The sequence below is a fragment of the Hemiscyllium ocellatum genome, chromosome 13 (assembly GCF_020745735.1).
Source record: "Hemiscyllium ocellatum isolate sHemOce1 chromosome 13, sHemOce1.pat.X.cur, whole genome shotgun sequence".
NCBI classification, from domain to species: domain Eukaryota; kingdom Metazoa; phylum Chordata; class Chondrichthyes; order Orectolobiformes; family Hemiscylliidae; genus Hemiscyllium; species Hemiscyllium ocellatum.
In genome coordinates, this window is record NC_083413.1 from 30199893 (window position 1) to 30221068 (window position 21176).

Genomic DNA, 21176 nt, shown 5'->3' on the forward strand with positions numbered 1-21176 from the left:
AGTCAATGAAATCAGTTTGCAATCTAATAAAACATACAACTTTAATTCCCAGCTACCTACAATGAATGAACCAATGAACAAGAAAATAAAGTGCGGAATGAAAAAAACAAGGTAATTTAGTTCACACAGCCCCTTATTTGGCAGACAGTGATGTGACATTAAAAGCATGTTATATTTAGAGCTTCAATGGTACCACTGGTTCCCATGATCTCACAAAAAAAACCTGTGAGATTCTCTCTGGCCAAAATTGTTAATTAGTTCTTGTTCATAGCTTGTGTGTTGCATTTTCACCCTAGAAGCAGGTAGGAGGAAATTTCTCACTCAGCCTGTCGGCTCAACTTCAGGAGAAAGTGTCTGCAAAGGGGGGAGGGGGATTTTCATTTCAGTCAGGGGGTTTTAACTAAAATTAGAACTGCTACGTGTGGAAGAGCTCTGACACAGGGACACAGGTGGCCAAGTGCAGAGATGGGCTGCTGAAAAGTTCTGCCTTGGTGCTCTGGGACTTCATCCCAGTTGTAATGAAAGTAATATAACAGTAAACAACCTTCTTTCCCTCACCCTTCTCCTTGCCCTCTCCAGACCAACTAAAGCCCACCCAACACCCCTGTTATGACCCCTCTACCCTTTGTGCCATGCTGTGCATGTCTAGCCAAGAATGAAGAATGCATAATGAGGTGGGGCTGGGAGCCCAAGCATCAACTAATCTGCTAAACTACGTGCATCCAAGAGAAATCATTGATCAATTGACAGACTTCTCTCTATGACCAATGGGAGTGGAAATCCTGGAATTGGGTCATGGCTTTCATTTTCAAAGGTTCTCAAAGTGTCCCCACCTCAATGAAAATTTAGCCCAATAATACTGTTGTTTCAGCACAACCAGAACTACAGTGTTCTCCCAGTCCATCCATGCCCAATTTCTGCATAACTGTCAAAACATCAAATCAGGCCTCAGTTAAAAAGGATATACCATGAATTATCTTTGATAAGAATTTAGTTTACATTTCTACCACCCAGTAATAAAATACTTTTTAATCTTTAACTTTGGTCTCATCCGATAGAACTTGAATCCCACAAAAATAAGAAATAAATTCAAATTTGAAAAGGACATAGATGCTTCATTAGTAGTGGGTTAAAGGGTTATGGAAACTGGGCAGGAAAGTGCACTTGAGAACAAGTTGAGATCAGCTATGATTGTATTAAGTGGTGAAGCAGGCTTGAGGGACTGCATTGCCTACTTGTGCTCCTAGTTCTTTTGATCTTATTTTGCAGTCAAATTCAGAACCAGAACTCAATTATGATTTAGAGTTTTCTGGAATTGCCACTTCGAGATTCTTAATGTCTTACAGTTAAACTCCTCAAACCACCATCTGCCTCCATCCTCTGACTTTGATTCTGAAGAGCATTCCAAGTAATGAGAAGTCACTAGGGAAGGTCCTGAAGGTTGAACAAAGAGTCGAGAAGTTCTTGTTGCAGAGCTAAGAGTGACGGTGATCACTGGAAGCTTGTAAAAGAGGAATTAAAACCCCTAACCATGAAAGTATGTCACTTAAAAGCTGGAGGTTCAACAGCAGTTTAATCAACTCTGAACTTAGAAGCATGGAACATTCAGACAGCAGCAATAGGTTACACAGGAATTGTGCACATGGTATCTGTAAAATGATACAAAAAGCAACTGAAATTTCTGATAGATAAGCAAAGAACTTCACAAGCAGGGAGAGACAATACAATATGCAGTTAATGGTGCTTTAGTAAAAACAGAAATTCTTCTTGCAAAAACTGAAAAAATAGAAATAGCTACAACGGAGTGAACAAGTGAAATACCTTGGGAGGGAAATCCCAAAGAAACACTTTCAGTTTACAGTGGTTTTGCAGACTTCAACTTTTAACCTGCTGCAGTGTAGAACATGAAGTGAATAGATTCCTAATTCTCTATGGACCCAACACAAGTTTTTCAGCAACGGAGGCGGTATCTGGTGAAAGACACTTTGTATCTGGTCCTAAAAGCAAATCCTACTCATGCAATTGCAAACATGCAATTAAAATTAAACAGTATTTTTGCTGCAAACTTTCTGAAATTAGAGATTCAATTCTGCTCCCTCACACCATCATCAGAGTGTGTGTCAGGATGTGTAAAGTACACACTCTGTTAAAAATGACAACAGGCAAAAAGTCTGGCTGAAATTAAGTGATGCTTAAAAATATCTGTATCTTAAGCACAATGAAACATAATTTTCAGAGGACTTTAACGTAAGCAAAGTATGTGGATGCTAGAGCTTGCAAATTCAGTGGCTGACTAGGGAGGAATTCTAGAATGTCACACCCATAAAGATTCAGAGAAACCTCAAAAGAAAAGCTAAAAAGGTAGGGATAATGGACAGTCTGACTACTCAATGCCCTCTCTGCAGGAGCAATCTGTGGAGAGAGAAACAGACTTACATTTTGCATCCAATATGAATCGACACTGGCCTTAACTTTAACTGTACCTCTCTCCACAAATACTGCCAGAGCTCCTGATTTTCTCCAGTATATTCTGTTTTCACCTCAAAGGACTATACTTATTCTGCAATAATCTAGGTAGGGGACTACTGAAAAGCCTAGAGAAAAGGACTTTATGATGTTTCTCTGAAATTTGTTCCAATCTACTACCACTAGGAGACATGTAGAAATTTTACCACAAGGTATTGTAGTGGTTAAAATCGACCTGCAAACATAGTTTCTAGTATTTTAAGGGTTATATGTTAAATCAATTTGAGCTTTAACACAAAGCAATCCTCAGCAGTTTCGATCATGTTAGTACACAAGTTCTATATCTGATAAATTCTATCTATTGTATTGTAAACTCACAGTGCATGACAGCAAGTGAATATCATCAATAAAGACACATTCTTTGAAATAGTCTTTTCAATATGATCAGTCTTACCTCTTTCAAAACTTGGTCTATAGTTTCTGTGGTTTCCTGTGATACATTCCAAGGATCCTTTACATCCACCATCATTGCATCAAGGGTACCTTTCTCCAATACGACATCGAAGCTTTCATCTTCAAACTGAAGTGCCCTAGCATCCATAACCTTCCATTCCATGCCTGAGCAGGTGGCATATTTGGAAGCCATTTTTTCAATACATATTGCTGAGAAATCAATATTTGTGATTGATCTATAACCGCTCATGAACAGTTCATAACTCAATGAGCTATTTCCACATCCTAGAAAATAATGAAAACGCTTTTAAAGAATTGTTGAAGTTATGTCAATTGTGCATTTTGAATAAACATGAATTAGAACAGAATCCATAACATCTACATGTTGTAGAGCCTATATAATACAGTCAAATTAGTTTCTAAGAAAATTCTGTCTACCTTAATTTTTCTGGATCATGTCTGGACATATTGAACACTTAATTGCAACATGCTTTTTTTGAAACAAGGAGATAAAGCCAAAAGATGGCTGTGGACATAAATTCTTTGCCTATCTGGATAGGAATTCTAGAATGTCACACCTATCCAATGCCTTTTCAGCAGGAAGCCATCTCCTGCACATGTTTTTGTTTTAACCTTTTAGGGATATACAAAAACAGGGATTAGACTCTGGTCAACTCAACCCTGGAGTGGCCTGATGTATGAGTGTGTTGTTTCGTTTGTAAACTTTGAAAAGAGGGAGCCAATGGCCTAGTGGTATTATCAGTAGACTGTTAAGCTAGGAATTCAGCTAATGTTTTGTGGATCTGGGTTCAAGTTAGATTGATCAATATATCTTTTTAAAAAGCCTTTATCTTCTTTAGGATTCACCTCTAATTCCTATTCCTAATCTATGTGTATGTGTGTTCTGTTTTTACTTCCTGCATTTAGGAACTAATAAACTCAACTTTTTATTGACTCAAGAAAGCCTGGTTAAATTGACTCATTTAAAAAACCTAACTTCCTTTGGTTTTGGAGAAAGATATATACAAAGGAGGTATCTTTTGTAAATTTACCTTGCTCTGACCAAACGAAGCAGCAGATAAATAATGGAGGGGAACCAGTGCATCGCTTTTCACCTGGGAGCATAACAACTTGGGGTGTCCCATTGGACAAGTAACAAGATGGGGAATCTCAACCAGGGACAGGTTGTGACAGGACAAAATATAATGTGGAGTTCCAAAGAAAAGAAATCTTTGACTTGAAATATTAACTTTGTTTCTATCCCCATCTTTAATGGGAATTTGAAATAGTGATTATAATCACACGTTTTAGCAGGATCCACCTTCTCTTTAGAACATTCTGACTTTAGTGTTGCCCTGGGCTTGAACACCATATAATTCTATGAAGCAGCAATGGAACATGTGACTGGTAGCAGCAACGTGAACAACATTACATTAGTGTTTAAACTTAGCTGACTCCTTTTGTAATAGGAAATAATGAATAATTCACAACTTCTAAGTCAAGCTAAATTTTAATTAAGTTTTATGGGTAGTTATTCTTTTCATTGCTTCACATCAAAAATATCTGTTACTTCGCACTCTTCAGAGGTTTCAGGCAAATTCACTTCAAAAGGTGATGGGTAGCCTGTTTTGCAAAAGCTTTGAAAAGGGCAGCTAGTTAAATTCATCCAAAAAGTAGTGAGAACAAACATAGTTCAAATAATTCTTCAATGCAAAATGCTGTCAATCAAACCAATATATGAACAAATCACAAAATTATTTGAAATCAATATTCATTTCAGCTAGTTTGTTAACGAACCTTCCAATTAATATAGATCAGGTTATAGATCAGCTACAATTTTATTAAATAACAGACCATATTTGAGAGGATATGTGAACTACCCTGTTCCTATTTCCAAGCTCAATGCTTTTCTTTAAGGTGTTTTATAATATTTTTCAATTTACGGGAACAGGTCTGTTACTGTTCTAGTGATCCACAGATTTAGACTAATGCCCCACTTCGCTGCTGGACAATTCAATTCATGAATAAATCTGGTATGAACCTCTAGTCTCAGTAATGATGATGATCATGAAACTAATGGATGATCATGAAACTAATCTAGGCACTGGAAAAGGCAACAACACAGTCAACTCTGCAAATTCCTCATTAAAACGTTGGAACCTGTGCCAAAATTGGAAGAGCTATCCCATAGATTAGTTACGGCACAGCCTGACATAATAATACTCACTAAATTCTAGTCAACGTTCCAGCCACAATCCCTGAATTATGTCCTATACCCTCAAGGTCATGGAAGCATACAACACAGAAACAAACCCTATGGTCCAACTTGTCCATGCCTACCAGTCATCCCAATCTGACCCATATCTCTCTAAATCCTTCCTATTCATATACCCATCTAGATGCCTTTTAAATGTTGCAATTGTACTCGCCTCCACCACCCTCTACATGAAAGAAATTACTAGGAGAAAGTGAGGACTGCAGATGCTGGAGATCAGAACTGAAAAATGTGTTGCTGGAAAAGCGTAGCAGGTCAGGCAGCATCCAAGGAGCAGGAGAATCGACGTTTCGGGCAGAAGCCCTTCTTCAGGAAAGAAATTACACCTTAGGTCTTTTTTAAGACTGTGATCAAACAGACTGAACCTATGCAGTATATGTGAATTTTAATTTTACCCAGACTGATAATTTATTTTGATGGTACTATATTCTTTAATGGCTCATTCTAAAATCACTACTTTTAAAAATGTTAATTAGTTCCTGTGAATAATTAACAATTCACTAGCTTTCATTGTTGTCAGTATCAATGCAATGACGGATTTCTGATATAAACAAACAGAAAGAGCTATTTGCCAGAGCATGGAAAAATTAGTCCAAAGATTTTAATACAAGTGAGAAAACGTTACTCACAAGACAGGGATTAAACATATCTGCATGATGAAAGAGTAGGATAAAATAATTTCAATATGCTGCCTACATATCTCCCATATGCTCTGTAGTCTGATTAATGGGATGAATTGAGTCTCTGCACTATGACCTCAAAATAAATAAATATTCAAAATGCAAGCAGCCAAGTGGAGATAAGAATTCAGTCACCCACGCAGTTGCTGTAGGTCAAACACCTGCTTATTGAATTATAGTTTAGTACCAATTCAAAAAGGACAAAACATTCTTGTAGATTTCACTTTTTAGTATCACAGGTATTCTGTTGTTTTGACGTTCAATGAGCAAGATCATCATCCTGCACTTGAAATTCACAGTTTGTGATAAGTTATAAAACTGTCTGTTTCCTGGAAATTCCAAGTCTCTGAACACAGTCAAAAATTGTGGTGCTAGGAAAGCACAGTCAGTCAGACAGCATTCAAGGAACAGGAGAGTCGACGTTTCAAGCATAAGCTCTTCATCAACACAGCGCAGCAAGGTCATTCTTGGTCAGATCCACCAAAGATGACACTTCATTCCTGTAATGAACTGATCTTGAAAATGCTCATATTAACTATAGACCCCATGTGGAGTTATGAAATCCAAACAAACATGAAGTAAGAAAGCCTCTGGCTAATTACCAGTACAGCTGTCCCTCTGTTGAAAGATCTGTGTTGAACATCATCATGGAAGAAGCACTGAGGGTAGAAAGACACAGGATGTCCTTTGGGTTGGAGTCTACCATGCCCATCATCAGGTGTGGATTGGCAGCACCACTATGTATTGAGCTCGCTACCTGCTGAAAAACATTTCTGTCAGGTTGGGCAAGCAGTAGGTCGTGAAATATCTAACAAGAGGGAAAATCTGGGCAACCTCGATTTCAACAATCTACTAAACCATCTGTGTATGACAATATTGGTGGGAATTAACACTGCATAATCCTCTTGGAGTTCATATCATGTCTTCATATAATGGATATGCTCCATCACGTGGGACACTAACATTGTGCTGAATGGGTTAAGAACAGATCTGGGAGCCCAAAATGAATGCTCATGAGGGACTCTTGGCCATTAGCAGCAGCAGAATTGTATCCAATCACAATCTGGAACCTCATGTTCAGATTATCGCCATACTCAACCCCATCAAGCCAAGGAACCAACTCTGATTCAATGAAGAGTTTAGAACAGCATGCAAGAAGCAGCACCGGCATACCTAAAAATGAGATGTCATCTTGCAGATGCTATAGCACAGCCCCACGTTCATACTAAATAGTGAAAATGACATGCCTAAGACATAGCTATACAAATAGCTGGATCAAAGTTCTGTAGTCCTGTCATTTCCAGTCACAAACACAAACATAATAATGTGCACATGAATAGGAGCAGAAGTAGACCACTTGACCTCTTGAGCCTGCTCAGGCATTCAATCAGATCACAGCAGATCTGTTTGTGTTTTGAATTCTCTTGACTTCATCTTAAAACTATTTCACAACCTTGCCTCCACCACCTTCATAGGCAGAGCATTCCAAAGTCGCACAACCCTCCAAGTTCAAAATATTCTCTTCTTCTCTACCCTAAAAAGCCACCTTTTAATTTTAAAACAGTGCACCCTAGTTCTTGATTGACCCACTAGAGGCAACACACATCCAATTAAACAATGAACTGAAGAAGGAAGTTCTGCAAACATCTCCATTGCTGATTACAGTGGAGCTCTGCAAGAGAAGCTCTTGACATGTTTGCAACCAACTTCAGTCAGAACTGCTGAGTGTCTGATCCATCTTGGCCACATCTCGAAATCGCCGGGATCATAGGAAGGTAGTCTTTGGCTAATCTTGATCCAAGCCACATGATATCAATAAATAGTTGAAGGCACTGGATACTGCAAAGTCTAAATCAGCTAAATACTCATAATGAGAGAGCATGCGGATAAGTTACCACTGCTGGATGGATTGTTTCCTAGGGTGTTGAAGGAGGTCAGGGAGGAAATAGCAGATTCCCTGAGGGTGAGTTTTCAATCTTCCAGACATATTTAAGGGGCTGAGGGACGGGAGGAGTGCAAATGTGGTCCCATTGTTTAAAAAGCTTACACAGGAAATGCCAAACAATTGTAGAACATATTGTCTTATGTGGGTGGTGAAAAAATTGTTAACCAATCCTGAGAGGTTGGATAAACTGTCACTTAGAAAGCAGCTTAAGATGGTCAAGCTGAGGACACTACTTTTTTTTAGTTCATTCCTGAATGTTAGGCGCGTAGGCTAGGCCAATAATTATTGCCTATCACAAGTAGTTATCATTTAAGAAGTTGGTGGCAAGCTGACGTTTTGAACTGCAATCCTGTTGGTGTAGGCACATCCACAATGCTGTTAGAGATGGTGGTCTCGGTTTTTGACCCAGCAACACTGAGGGAACTACAATACTTTTGAGAAGATTTGTAGCTCAGGTTGATAAATATGTAATTTAGCTTGCTAAGCTATAAGATTTGTTTTCAGACATTTCATCACCATGACAAGGTAACATCATCAATTAGAATCTCCGGTGAAGCACTGGTGGTATGTCCCACCTTTCTGTTTATAGGTCTTGGTTTCTTAAGGTGGGTGATGTCATTTCCAGTTCTTTTTTTCGAGGGAAGGTAGATGCGATCTAAGTCGATGTGTTTATTGATGGAGTTCTCAGGATGGTGAAGGCTTGGAGAACTTGCAGGTGGTCGTTGCAGGTCCCCACCCAGTCTTCTGAATTCCAGCAATTATAATCATAACCAATTCAACCTGTCCTCATTTGTCAGTTTTCCCATCCCTGGGTTCAGTCTGGTAAACCTTCACTGTATTCCCTCAATAACAATAACATCCTTCTTCAGACATAAATTGCACACAATGTTCCAGACGCAGTCTAAACAATACCCTATACAACTGCAACAAGATAGAAGTGTAGTCAAATCTTCTCAATATGGTCATCATGCCATTTGCCTTCTTGACAATGCTAACCTTCAGAAACTGGTCAGAACCCAGGTCTCAATGCACATTGCCCTCTTCAACTTATAGCCTCCTGCCTTCCTACTTTTGCCACCCAAGTGGATAACTTCTCATTTATCTACGTTATACTGCATCTACCTTGCATTTGAGCTCTCACTCAGTTTATCTAAATCACACACAAGCTTCTCTGCATTCTGCTCACAGTTCACCCTTCCATCCAGCTTTGTGTTATCTGCAAATGTGGAAATATTACATTTAGAACTCTCATCTAAATCATGAACACACATTGTGAAAGCTGTGGTCCAAGCTTTGATGCCTTCAGTACCACACCAGTCATTGTCTGCTATTCAGAAAAAGACCGATTTCACCTACTCTTTGTTTGCCACCAGTTTTCTATCCATCTCAATACACTACTCCCAATCCCATATGCTTTAATCTTACATGCTAACCTCTTATGTGCAACTTTGTCAAAAACTTTCTGGAAGTTCAAATAAAGTACGTCCACTGGCTCCCCCTCATCAACTCCACGAGTTACAGCCTTAAAATATTGCAGTAGATTTGTCAAGCATGATTTTCCTTTTCGTAAATCTATGCTTACTTGGTCTAATTCTGCTACAGCTTTCCAAGTTAGATTCAAGACCCTAGCCTCAGAATCAAAAATGTCACACTCTATCTTTTTTTTATATAATACACAATGGGTAAGAGTGCCCGTGCAGACCTTTCACTTGGGGCATGCTGAAGATACCACTGGTTTAAATTTTGACAAACGGTCTGGGGCTATGTGGGTCTGTGGAGAATCTTCAACTATAAAGCATGGGTCCTATTGCAAATTGATATCTTCCTTGCATTCTCCCAAATATCCTCTCATGTCTCTGAAGAAACTTCAACACCCAGCTCTCTTTCCCACATCTTGCAGAGTCGATCAGACTCATCTGAGGTGGCTCCCCCTAATTGGTGATATAAAGTATTGACAGAGAGTGTACTCTTAGCCCTTAGTACCCCTCTTTCTATGTCAGATTTGTAGGGATCAGTCAAAAGTGTGGTCCTTTTTTGAATAAAATCCCTAACTTGAAAAAAAACAAAAGAGGTCTCTATTAGGTAACTCATACTTCCGTACTAACTGATCGAAGGACATCATTACATCTCTCTCAAATAAATCACCCGGGCAAGATATACCCCTAGCCCAACGTTTAAATCCTGAATCTATCATACCTGGTTGAAAACTCGGCATACCCACTAAAGGTGTAAACAAAGATGTTTTGCCAATAGTACCTTCCTTCTGCCGAATTGCCCTCCATGCTTTAACAGTATTGATGACTATTGGGTTATGGCAATATTCCCTAACTGTCCTCACCTTGTCCAAAAACAGCAAACTGGTAAGGGGGCACCTTGCCTGGGAGACTTCGATATCTAGCCATATTGAAAGAGGGTCCCCACAAACCCCATCACTTAGGTAGGTCAAAAGCGAGCTTAATTGGTAATTTTTAATGTCCGGAAGGTCTACTCCCCCCAATCTGTGAGGCAACTGCAGTTTGGCTAATTTAATGAGGGGCCATTTACGGTGCCAGATAAAGGAGCTGAACCAACTGTTCAATCTCCTGAGTGTTTGTTTATTGAAAATCAGGGGGAGCATCCATATAGGATATAGCAAACGCTTATATCTTAATAAGCGCTATCCATCCCAACCATGAGACTGGAAGTGCCTCCCATCTTTGGAGATCTTGTTTAATTTTTTCAAATAATTGAGTAAAATTGGCTTTGAACAGCCAATGCTGAAAATGTGTTGCTGGAAAGGTGCAGCAGGTCAGGCAGCATCCAAGGAGCAGGAGAATCGACGTTTCGTGCATGAGTCCTTCTTCAGGGTTCTCCTGCTCCTTGGATGCTGCCTGACCTGCTGCGCCTTTCCAGCAACACATTCTCAGCACTGATTTCCAGCATCTGCAGTCCTCACTTTCTCCTTTGAACAGCCAATCCAGAACTGGAGTAATGAATATGCCCAAATACACAAAACCCCTCTGTGACCACCTAAATGGAAATCTATAGTCACTCTCAAGAGCCAACTCTTTCGTAAGATCACCCACAGGCAAAGCCTCTGATTTGGCAAAATTAATCTTATACCCTGAAAAAGCGCCAAACGCGTGAATGCATTGTATCAGGCAGGGCACTGAGAGTGCTGGATTTGTCATCTGCATACAGCGAGATCTTATGTAATTTTGACCCCACTTCTGGAGCTGATATATTGAGATCCCCACGAATGACCTCTGCCAACGGTTCAATCACCAACATAAAAAGTGATGGTGAAAAGGGGACAGCCCTGCCGGCTGCCCCTAGAAATATTACAACTGCTTGATCGTACCCTGTTGGTAATGACCGCAGCGAGAGGTACACGGTAGAGAACCTTTACCCATCTTATGAAAACTTCACCCAGACCGAATCGGTCTCGAGTATAGAAAAGATATGGCCACTCAACTCGGTCAAATGCCTTCTCTGCATCTAAAGAAATCACCAATCCCTGTACTGACTGCTGTTGGCATGCTTGAATTACGTTAAGCAGCCTCCTAACGTTATTGGAGGATCTGCGACCCTTTATGAAGCCCGTCTGATCCTCTTTAATAATAGAGGGTAACACAGCCTCCAGCCTTAAAAAGGATCTTAAAGTCCACATTTAAGAGCGAGATGGGCCTCTATGAAGCACAGTCTTCCGGATCTTTCCCTTTTTTAAGGATAAGTGAAATATTGGCCTCTCTCAGAGATGGTGGGAGACAAACATGACTGTATGAATCATTAAACATATTCAGCATCAGGCCTGACAGTATACTTAAAAATTCCTTATAGAATTCACTGGGAAGTCCATCAGGACCGGGCGCCTTTCCACTCTGAAGCTGCCTCACAGCTTCCTGCACTTCTTGCTCTGATAGTGGGGCATTGAGAAAGGACTGTTGTTCGGGAGTCACACCCGGGAGCTTCAAATCTCTAAAAAAGGATTCCATTTTGGCCTGCCCCACCTCACAATTCTCAGACTGATATAACTTAGAGTAGAATCTCTGGAATGCCATATTAATCTTTTTAGGATCACATGTTATGTTCCCAGATCCTTCCCTAATCACTGTAATGGTTTGTGGGGCGCTTCTCTTTCTGGCAAGGTATGCTAAGTATTTGCCTGGGTTGCACCATACTTTGCAAACGTCAGCTCCTTCTTTGCCATCTGCGTGAGCACGGAATTTCGTGCAGACCGCAGTGCCATAATCCTCTGTAGTTTGACCAACGAGGGTCTGTCAAAATAGGCCTTCTCAGCTGCCTTCAACCGTGCTTCAAGGAGACGTTGCTGCTCACCTTTCTGCCGTTTCTTACTTGTGGAATATGAAATAACTAACCCTTTGGCATAAGCTTTGGCAGTTTCACAGAGAACAGATGAGCTATCAACCGAGTCTATGTTGATGTCTAGGAATGCCTGAAATTCCCTAGAGAAATACTCCACAAACTTCCTGTCCATGAGAATAAAGGGGGCCATTCGCCAGTACCTTGAACCCACTGTAACGTCCTTAATTTTAACCATGATGTACACTGGAGCATGATCAGAGATGGCAATATTACCAATCGTACAGGATGCCACCAGATCCAGGGTTACCGCAGGGGTCAGAAAAAAAATCAATCCTTGTGTGACATCTATGCAGATTGGAGAAAAACATGAAATCCCTACCTGTAGGGTGGAGACACCTTCAGATGTCCACCAATCCTAATTCCCCACACAAACCCAATAACTGTTTAGTTTGTGCAGAGGGTATCGAGGGACCTTTAAGCAACCTGTCTACTGTGGGGTCCATGAGGCAATTAAAATCTCCTCCTATAATGATGTGCCGAGACTTGAGACTTATCAGTTTAGAAAAAGCATCTACCAAGAATTTAAGAGGATGAGTTGGGGGACAGAAAACATTTAAAATGCCATATTCTTCCCCATTTATCAAGGTTTTAAGAATTACAAACTTCCCATATGTGTCTTTAACACATTCCAACAATTTAAATGAGAGATTTTCCCTAAACAATATAGCCACTCCCCTACTTCTGGTATTAAATGATGAAAAATAAACTCGGTCAAAGCCATTCTGCTGTAATTTCAGATGCTCCTTGTCATCCAAATGTGTCTCCTGTAACAAAGCAATATCCACCTTCTCCTTTCTAAGACTCAAGATTACCTTCCTCCTCTTAATTGGTGAATGACTTGCCTTGATATTCCAGGTACACCATTTAATCAAATCATTAGCCATAATCTTCTGCAATTACATTTAAATTCCAGAGAGGAAGAACCTGAACCACAAATTGCTGAGCCTTAGTGTCACATGGTCCACCAAATATAAAAACTACATAAACTAAAACCACTACATTTAACAAACATACAAAATTATTAAAAATAAAAAACAACAAAACCAGAAAACAAACCAACATATAAAGCGCCAATAGCGCTGAGTAGGGGAACTCACCCCCTGCCCGGAGGGGGCAACTACCCATCCCGAACTGCCCATAAATAGGCATCTAACCATCTCAACCACCTTCACTTTGCTCAGCTAGAGCCGCATTGCAAGCACAAGCTAAAAAGAATAAACACCCCATAGAATATCAATATGAATAAAAAAAATTCTTTTATAATAAAAAGGGGAATAAATACCACACTCATCCTTTGGTATGTCCTAACTTAGAAATTTAAAATGTACATCTTAACCACTGCCTGACATAGTTTGAACCAAATTATTATCAATCGAGGAAAAAAAGGGGAAAAACAAAGCACCAATCGGATTTCCTCCATTTCTTTTACAGAATGATAAACACATACACAAGCAACAATATTTATACATAATACAATTATTTAAATTAAGTTAGTTTGTCCACAAAGCATCTTACCTTCTCCGATGTGTCAAAGAGATGCATGGATCTATCTAAGGTGATCCGAAGCATTGCCGGATATCTCAGGGAGTACTGAATCCCAAGTTCCTTCAATCTTCTCTTGACACCATCATACGATTTTCGTTTCTGGATCACCGCCGCTGAAAAGTCGTGAAAAAACATGATCTTAGAGTCCTCGCAAATTAGGGCCTTTGGATCCTTCCCCTGGAGTCTGGAAACCTCCATCACTCTCTCCATATCCCGATAATGATGGAACCGCACCAGGAAAGGACGAGGGCGTTGACCCAGACCTGACCTCCAAGCTGCGACCCGGTGAGCCCTCTATCTTCAATCTTCTCACGCCAGTCTCCAAGTCAAGGAATTTCGGAAGCCAATCTTCAACAAATTCCGCAGGCCACTCACCTTCTTTACCCTCAGGCAGACCGATGATCTGAATATGTTTTCCCCCTCCCCTGTTTTCAAGATCATCCACTTGGTCACACAAATTACGAACCTGCGTCTTCAGGACTTGGATCTCTTCCTTGAATGAACTGGCATCAGCTTCCACCACTGTGACCCTGTGCTCCACCTCATCTGTCCTCTTCTCTAGGTCTCCCAGCTGCTGCTCATGCTTCTGCAGCATGAGAGAGACTGGAGCCAGCTTCTCTTCAATCTGTTTCCCCAACATCTCGCAAGATTTCGAGAGCTGGTTCACCAGGTCCTGGAGAGTAATCGGCTCTGAGGCTGCTGCAGGCTGATCTGCAGGCCCAGCCTCAGGTGTTCCTCCTCCCTTTTTAGGCATTTCTGGACAGCTGAAAATACAGATAAGTCAATTTTTAAATGTTTCTTGGGGCTCCACAATCTTTCCAACGCTCCATGAAATCCTGATGACCTGGGTTGGGTGGGTTAAAGGACCGTCCTGCTCCTGCTGCGATGCAAAGCTCTGCAGTGTGATCTTCTCAGATCGCCGCCATCTTAGATCCCCGTCACACTCTATCTTGATGATGAATTCTATACTTATATGGTTACTCATCCCCAAGGGATCTCTCAGAACTATATTGTTATTATTCCTTTCTTATTGTATAATACCCAGTCTAAAATGGCCTGTTCTCTTAATGTACTGGTTCAGAAAATCATCCCATATTCACTCCAAAAATCATTAATCCTTCCTCTATGTCAATTTACTTATTTGATTTGCCCAATTGACATGCGGATTAAAGTCAACCATAATTACAGATGTTGCTTTGTTGTGTGCATTGTGAATTTACTGTTTAATGCCATTCACAACATTATCCCTACAGTTTAGGGTTCTACTTACGACTCCTGCTAATGTTTCTGACCCTTGGTATTTTTTACTTCTACCTGTACAGATTTCACATAGTTGGTGCTTATATCCTTTCGCACTATGGCATTAATTTCCTCTTTAACCAGCAATGTAACTCCAGTGTCTTTTCCTTTTTGTCTGTCCTCTTTAAATATTGAATACCCCTGTATGAGTAATTCCCATACCTGGTCACCTGGCAGCCATTTCTCCATAATCCCATCTGTATCACACCTATTTTCATCCATTTACATGATTATTTTATCCACTTTACGTGAATGCTCCAGGCTTTAAGGATTGAAGCCTTAAGACTTTTCTTCTTAACATTATTTGTCCTGTTCCCGTTATTTTTCACTGTCCTGTTTGATCCTGGTTCTTGATGGCTCTGCATATCACTTTTCTTATTTCCCTTTCTGACATTGTTCTTGTCAGTGATTTGACTTACTTGCATAGGTTTGCATGCATCTGCCATATTAAAGCCTCCCCAACCATTCTACATCAGTCCTTATCCCACCCAGGTGGAAGCAATCTTGTTTGTACTGGTCCCACCTTTCCTAGATCAGGCCCCAGTGCTCCAGGAATTTGAAACCTTGCTCCTTGTTCCATCTCTTCAACTACATATTCATCTGACATATCTTGCTATTTTCTACATTGACTATCATGTGGCACTGAGATCACCACCTTTAAAAGATCTACTTTTCAACATACTTCCTATATTCTGCTGTTAGGACCTCATCCCTACTATATTTTTTAAACATTTGCTGCTTGTAACATTGTGTACCCCATTGGAATCTTCTGCAGCCTCTCACAGATATCCTTGACCCTCATGCCAGGGAGGCAACATATCATCTTGAAGTCTCATTTGTGGCCATAGAAATGCCTGTTTATTCCCCTTACAACTGAATCCTCCATAACTATTGCATTTTCACATTTTTTGCTCCTATTGTGTATAGAGAGCCAAATGTTGTGCAACAAATTTAGCTGTTGCTGCTTTCCCCTGAGAGGCTATTCGCATCAACAGTAGCCAAAGCAATATTTTTCAGGGGAATAGCCATAGGTGTCTGCTGCACTGCCTGCCTAGTCCTCTTGCTGTGCCTGGTTGTCACTCATTACCTTCCTGCCTGCAGTGTGCCCACTTCTCTAGATGTGCTATCCATGATATTCTCTATCTCACGAATGCTCCATTGTGTTCTCAGGTGTTACTCAAGTCCGAAACCCAGGCTTCCCAGAACGGCACACATGCTGGCCCCAGGCACTTGAAATGCTCCTGACTAGAGCAGAAAGAGCACAACATTGCTTTGAGCTCTCCAGCCATGACTTATCCCTTTAAACTAAACCTTTTAGAAAATGCTTAATATCAAATAATATGTTATTTCCAGACCCTTATTCTCCAAATATTGTAGATTACAGTCCTTACAAACTATAAAATTAAAATGTAAAGCAAAAATGCACAATTCCCCCTCTTCACCAAATTCCTACGTGTTCCAAATTCTCAGATGCACACACACACTCTGGCTGTTTCTCAACCAGGATGTGCTCTTTCCTGACTACTCATGTGTGAAGCTTACTGAGCAATTTATCTATATATCAATTACTACTTAAAGTAATTGGCAAAAAAAAGATATGAGAAACTAGATTGTGAAAAGTGCCAAGTTGATATCAAAACCTATTTCAGCAATGTACGTGATTACTTTCAAGTCAGTATCACTATTCAAGTCAACTAACAGCTTGCGGAAATCATGGAAACTTGTTAAGTTTACCCTTTTGAGTACTGAACATCTAGGGGTGCTATTAACAAGTGTGTGTTTACTATCCCAAGAAAGAACTACAAGCTGCACAGCTGTATTGATGACATTCAGTGAGATGGGGTGGTTGGGCACACTCAGAGAGACAACTCGTGGCAACCTCATGCCACAGAGTGCAGTGGAGGCCGGGACGCTAAATATCTTCAAGGCAGAGATTGATAAATTCTTGATGTCACAAGGAATTAAGGGCTACAGTGAGAATGCGGGTAAGTGGAGTTGAAATGCCCATCAGCCATGATTGAATGGCGGAGTGGACTCGATTGGCTGAATGGCCTTACCTCTACTCCTATGTCTTATGGTCTCATGGTCTAACCTTAACGCAGTTCCTGAGTTAGATCCAAGAAAATTGTAATTTTGGATGTATCTATTAGAAAAGGAGCAATACTTGATCTTCTAAAAACTGAAAGAAGTGAGGATGCTGTAAATCAGAAACAAAAACAGAAATTTCCGGAAAAGCTCAGCAGGTCTGGCAGCATCTGTGGAGAGAAATCAACATGGATGTTTTGGTTGGAGTGACCCTTTCTCAGAACTGATGGTATCAAGGAAAGTGTCAGTTTATATGCAGAAGATAGGGTGTGGGGGGAGATAAGGAACAAATGATAGGTGGGGATAGAGTCCAAAGAGAGAGAAGAACAGTTGGGTAGCCAAAGGAATGGAATAATGATCTGGCAGGGAGAGTGAATAGCTCTTAATGGGACTAAGTCAGGAATCACACGACACAAGGTTAAAATCCAACAGGTTTATTTGAAATCACAAGCTTTTGGAGTGTAGCCTCTTCATCAGGTGAAGTGAGAGAGAAGCACACAGACACAGAATTTATAGGCAGAGTTCAAGGGTGAACAGGTCAAAAAATCATACAAGTGGCGTGAGTGGAGTGTTGAATAATAAGTCTCTGCAGGTGACCACGGATGTTAGACGGTGTGAGTAAAGTGTCAACAGCTGAATAACAAGCAAAGGGATGACCTATAATCTGATTAAATGAAGTAGTGAAATAATTACAAAAAATTAAAAATACGGTAGTGCTGGAGACAAACCAAATGACTGGAATAACATGAAACATAAACGGAAGCCGCTGGAAAAGCCCAACAGGTCTGACTGCATCTGTGAAGAAAAACCAGAGGTGGGGTCACTGGATCTGAAACATTAACACTGATTTTTCTTCACAGCTGCTGCCAGATCCACTGAGCTCTCGTTCCCCACCCCAGCATCCCCTGCCCTTGCCCCTGATTTACAGCATCTGGAATAGGCATTACCACTTCTAACATGAATATATTCAAATATTTCTAGTTTCTAATTCTGATTTATTACAAAGGCAAATCAAAAGTTCATTATAAGCTAATTTTCTGAATCAAGTAGGCATCGCAAGGTTTACTTTTAAATAAACATAAAATTTTCTTTATGCCCTTGAGAAAGTTAACAGGTAAGAGCAGTGTGCAGTTCGTGACAAAACGTTGTAATTATTTGATGGGTATTTGCGTACTTCACTGCCCACAGAGCTGATAGCTTGTGCATCTGTACAGCAATAAGAAATTTCACAAATGAAGCAACACTTACCAGTCAACAGCTCAATTTTCCCCAACTACATTTAGACATAATAGTTGTGCTGCAGCATTCTACCAAGAGATATTAGTGTAGAACAGAGTATCTCACTGGCATTGCTGACCTTATTCACACATAATTTGATGAATAGGTTATGTTGTGGTGTTGGTGGGCAATAATGGAAAATTATGAAGTAGGATATGGTGTTCTTTGACCTTTAGCAACGAGACTACACAGACAAAATCAGAAAATGTATGGCAGAAGTAGACTTGTCATTGGCGGTTGAAAAAGCTATCCAGCTCAAAACCATTTTGCAGTTTTTGGTGAGTAACATCGTGAATTAATGCCAAATCCTTATTAAGTGCAGTTATCTCTACCACATGTTCAAGCAATTGATTCTAGGCCTCACTACCCTCAGGATGTAAAATGCTCCTCAATTCTCCCTTGTCATTCTATTAAATTTTAAGTTTCTGCCCATGGTTAAAATTTCTCTTTTAAGGGAAATAGGTCGTTCCGAATCTCTCCTAATTTTAAACACCTCAGTTAAGTCATCCCGCAGCCTCCTCTGTGGCAAAGGAAACAATTCTAGCCTGTCCAATCATTCCTCATAGCACAAATGCTCCAATTCTAGCAACGTCTTCTGAAATTTTCTCTCTACTCTTTTTATTGTGATCATATTTTTCCTGTAACATCATGACACAGTAATCTAGTTGTAGCTTAACTTATGTTTTATACAGTTCTACCAAAAAGTCCATGCTCTTACATTTTATACCCTGGTTATAACATATCCTGCATGCCTTCTTATGTTTATTCCTGCTGTCTTACAGGGCCACAGGCATGTACTTCAAAGTCCCTCTGTTTCTTGACATGCCTTGTCTTGAACCATTTATTTTGTACTCTCTTGCCATTTTTACCTGTACCAAATATATTACTTCATATGTCTTTTGGTAGAAGTCTATTTCCATCATTCTGTTAACTTGATTGGTTGATTTCAGTATCATCTGCTGCTTAACATCTGAACCATGTCTTACATTTAGGTCTAATTATTATTCTAAACAATGAAAGGCAAGAGGTCTTGTGCCAAGTCCTGGAGAACCTCGATGGAAAAAGCTTTCTAGTTGCAAAAGCATCAAATTACTACTGTAGAAGAACAAACTGATGCAAATCACTCATGGTTTCTCCACGTCCACCAACAAATAGGTAACCTCAGCGTTCCCCTAACAAGTTCAAGATTGAGAATTTATACATGAGCTATCATTGTTGTGTAATGCTAACAACTCCTCAATATGGTCATAGAGCCACACAGCATACAAACTGGTCCTTTGGCTCACCATATCTCTGCTGAACAACAAATACCAAACCTCATCAATCCCATTTACCTGCACTTGGCCTATAGCCACCTATGCCCTGGTATTTTAAGTATTCATCCAGATGCTTCTGAAATGTTATGAGAGTACCTGTCTCCACCACCACCTCAGGCAGCACATTCCAGATTTCCGCCCTCTGGGTGAAAAATGTTTTCCTTAGATCTCCTCTAAACCACTTACCCCTCACTTTCAACTAACACACTCTGCTCTTAAATGCACCTGCTATGGGGAAAAGACTCTCACAATCTACTCTGTCTATGCCTCTCATAATTTTGTACATCACAATCAGATCAGATCCTTACTCAGCCTCCTCTGCTCCAAGAAAACAAACCCAGTCCAGCGAGTCTCTCCTCATAGCAGACTTTTCACCCAGGCAACATCCTCGTGAATCTCCTCTGCACTGTCTCCAGTGCAATCACATCCTTCTGAGGGTGTGGTGACCAGAACTGCACACAGGATTCCACTGAGGTCGAACTAACGTTTTATAAAGTTGTAACAAGACTTCCTTGCTCCTATATTCTTTGACCAGACTCATCTCATATGCCTTCTTCACCACCCTGTCTACCCTTGCTGACACGTTCAGGGATCTATGGACTTGTACACCAAGGTCCCTTTGTTCTTCAGTACTCCCTTGGGACCTATCATTCATTATATATACCTTTCACTTATTAGGCCTCCCAAATGATCACCTGGCACTTATTGGGATTAAATACCATCTACCATTGTTCTGCAATTTACCAGCTGATCAATATCAAACTATCCTCCTCTCTATCAACACCACCACCAATTTTTATGGCAAATGAAAAAATTATTTATACCTTCTATATTCACATCGAAGTCGTTAATGTACATAACAAACAGCAAAGGGGCCCAGGATTGAATCATATAGTATCAGGATCCAGTTAGTCAACTTGCCTTGGATCCCACGGGCTCTTACTTTTTTGGATCAGCCTTCCATATGTGACCTTGTCAATTGCCTTACTGAGGTTAATGTAAACCACATCAACTGCACTATCCTCATCAATAAGTTACATTTTTAAAATGGTTCAATTAAATCCTTTGGGAGTTCCCTCTAATAAATCTATGCCTACTATTTCTTGCGCCTTTCCAAGTATTGATTAACCCCAATCTTCAGATTTTTTTCCAATAATTTGCCTACCACTTAAAGTAATTGACCTGTAATTACCTGTCTAACCCTGCTGTACCTCTTGTACAAAGGAACCACATTAGCTATCCTCCAATCATCTGACACTTCACCTGTGGCCAGTGAAGTATTAAATATCTCCAAAAGGGCCTGAGCAATCTCCTCCTTTCCCTCCCATGAGATACTCGTCATCAAACTCAGGAAATTAATGTATATCCACTAAAACATTTAATACCACTTCCTCATTAATCTGAATGTGTTCTATAACTTCATCATCCCAACTGAAGTTCCCAGATACAATGTCTTCCTCATCTTAAAT

At 40.2% G+C, this 21176-nt stretch overlaps 1 protein-coding gene across 2 annotated transcripts in view; it reads right to left on the minus strand.

Annotated features, from left to right (window-relative positions):
* ece2a (endothelin converting enzyme 2a) overlaps positions 1-21176 on the minus strand; it is a 281571-nt gene that overhangs the window by 171775 nt on the left and 88620 nt on the right. For both annotated transcript variants that reach the window (XM_060834107.1, XM_060834106.1), the window contains one exon: positions 2921-3204. In XM_060834107.1, coding sequence (XP_060690090.1) covers positions 2921-3204 — 284 coding nt within the window. The remainder of the gene's footprint in view (positions 1-2920; positions 3205-21176) is intronic.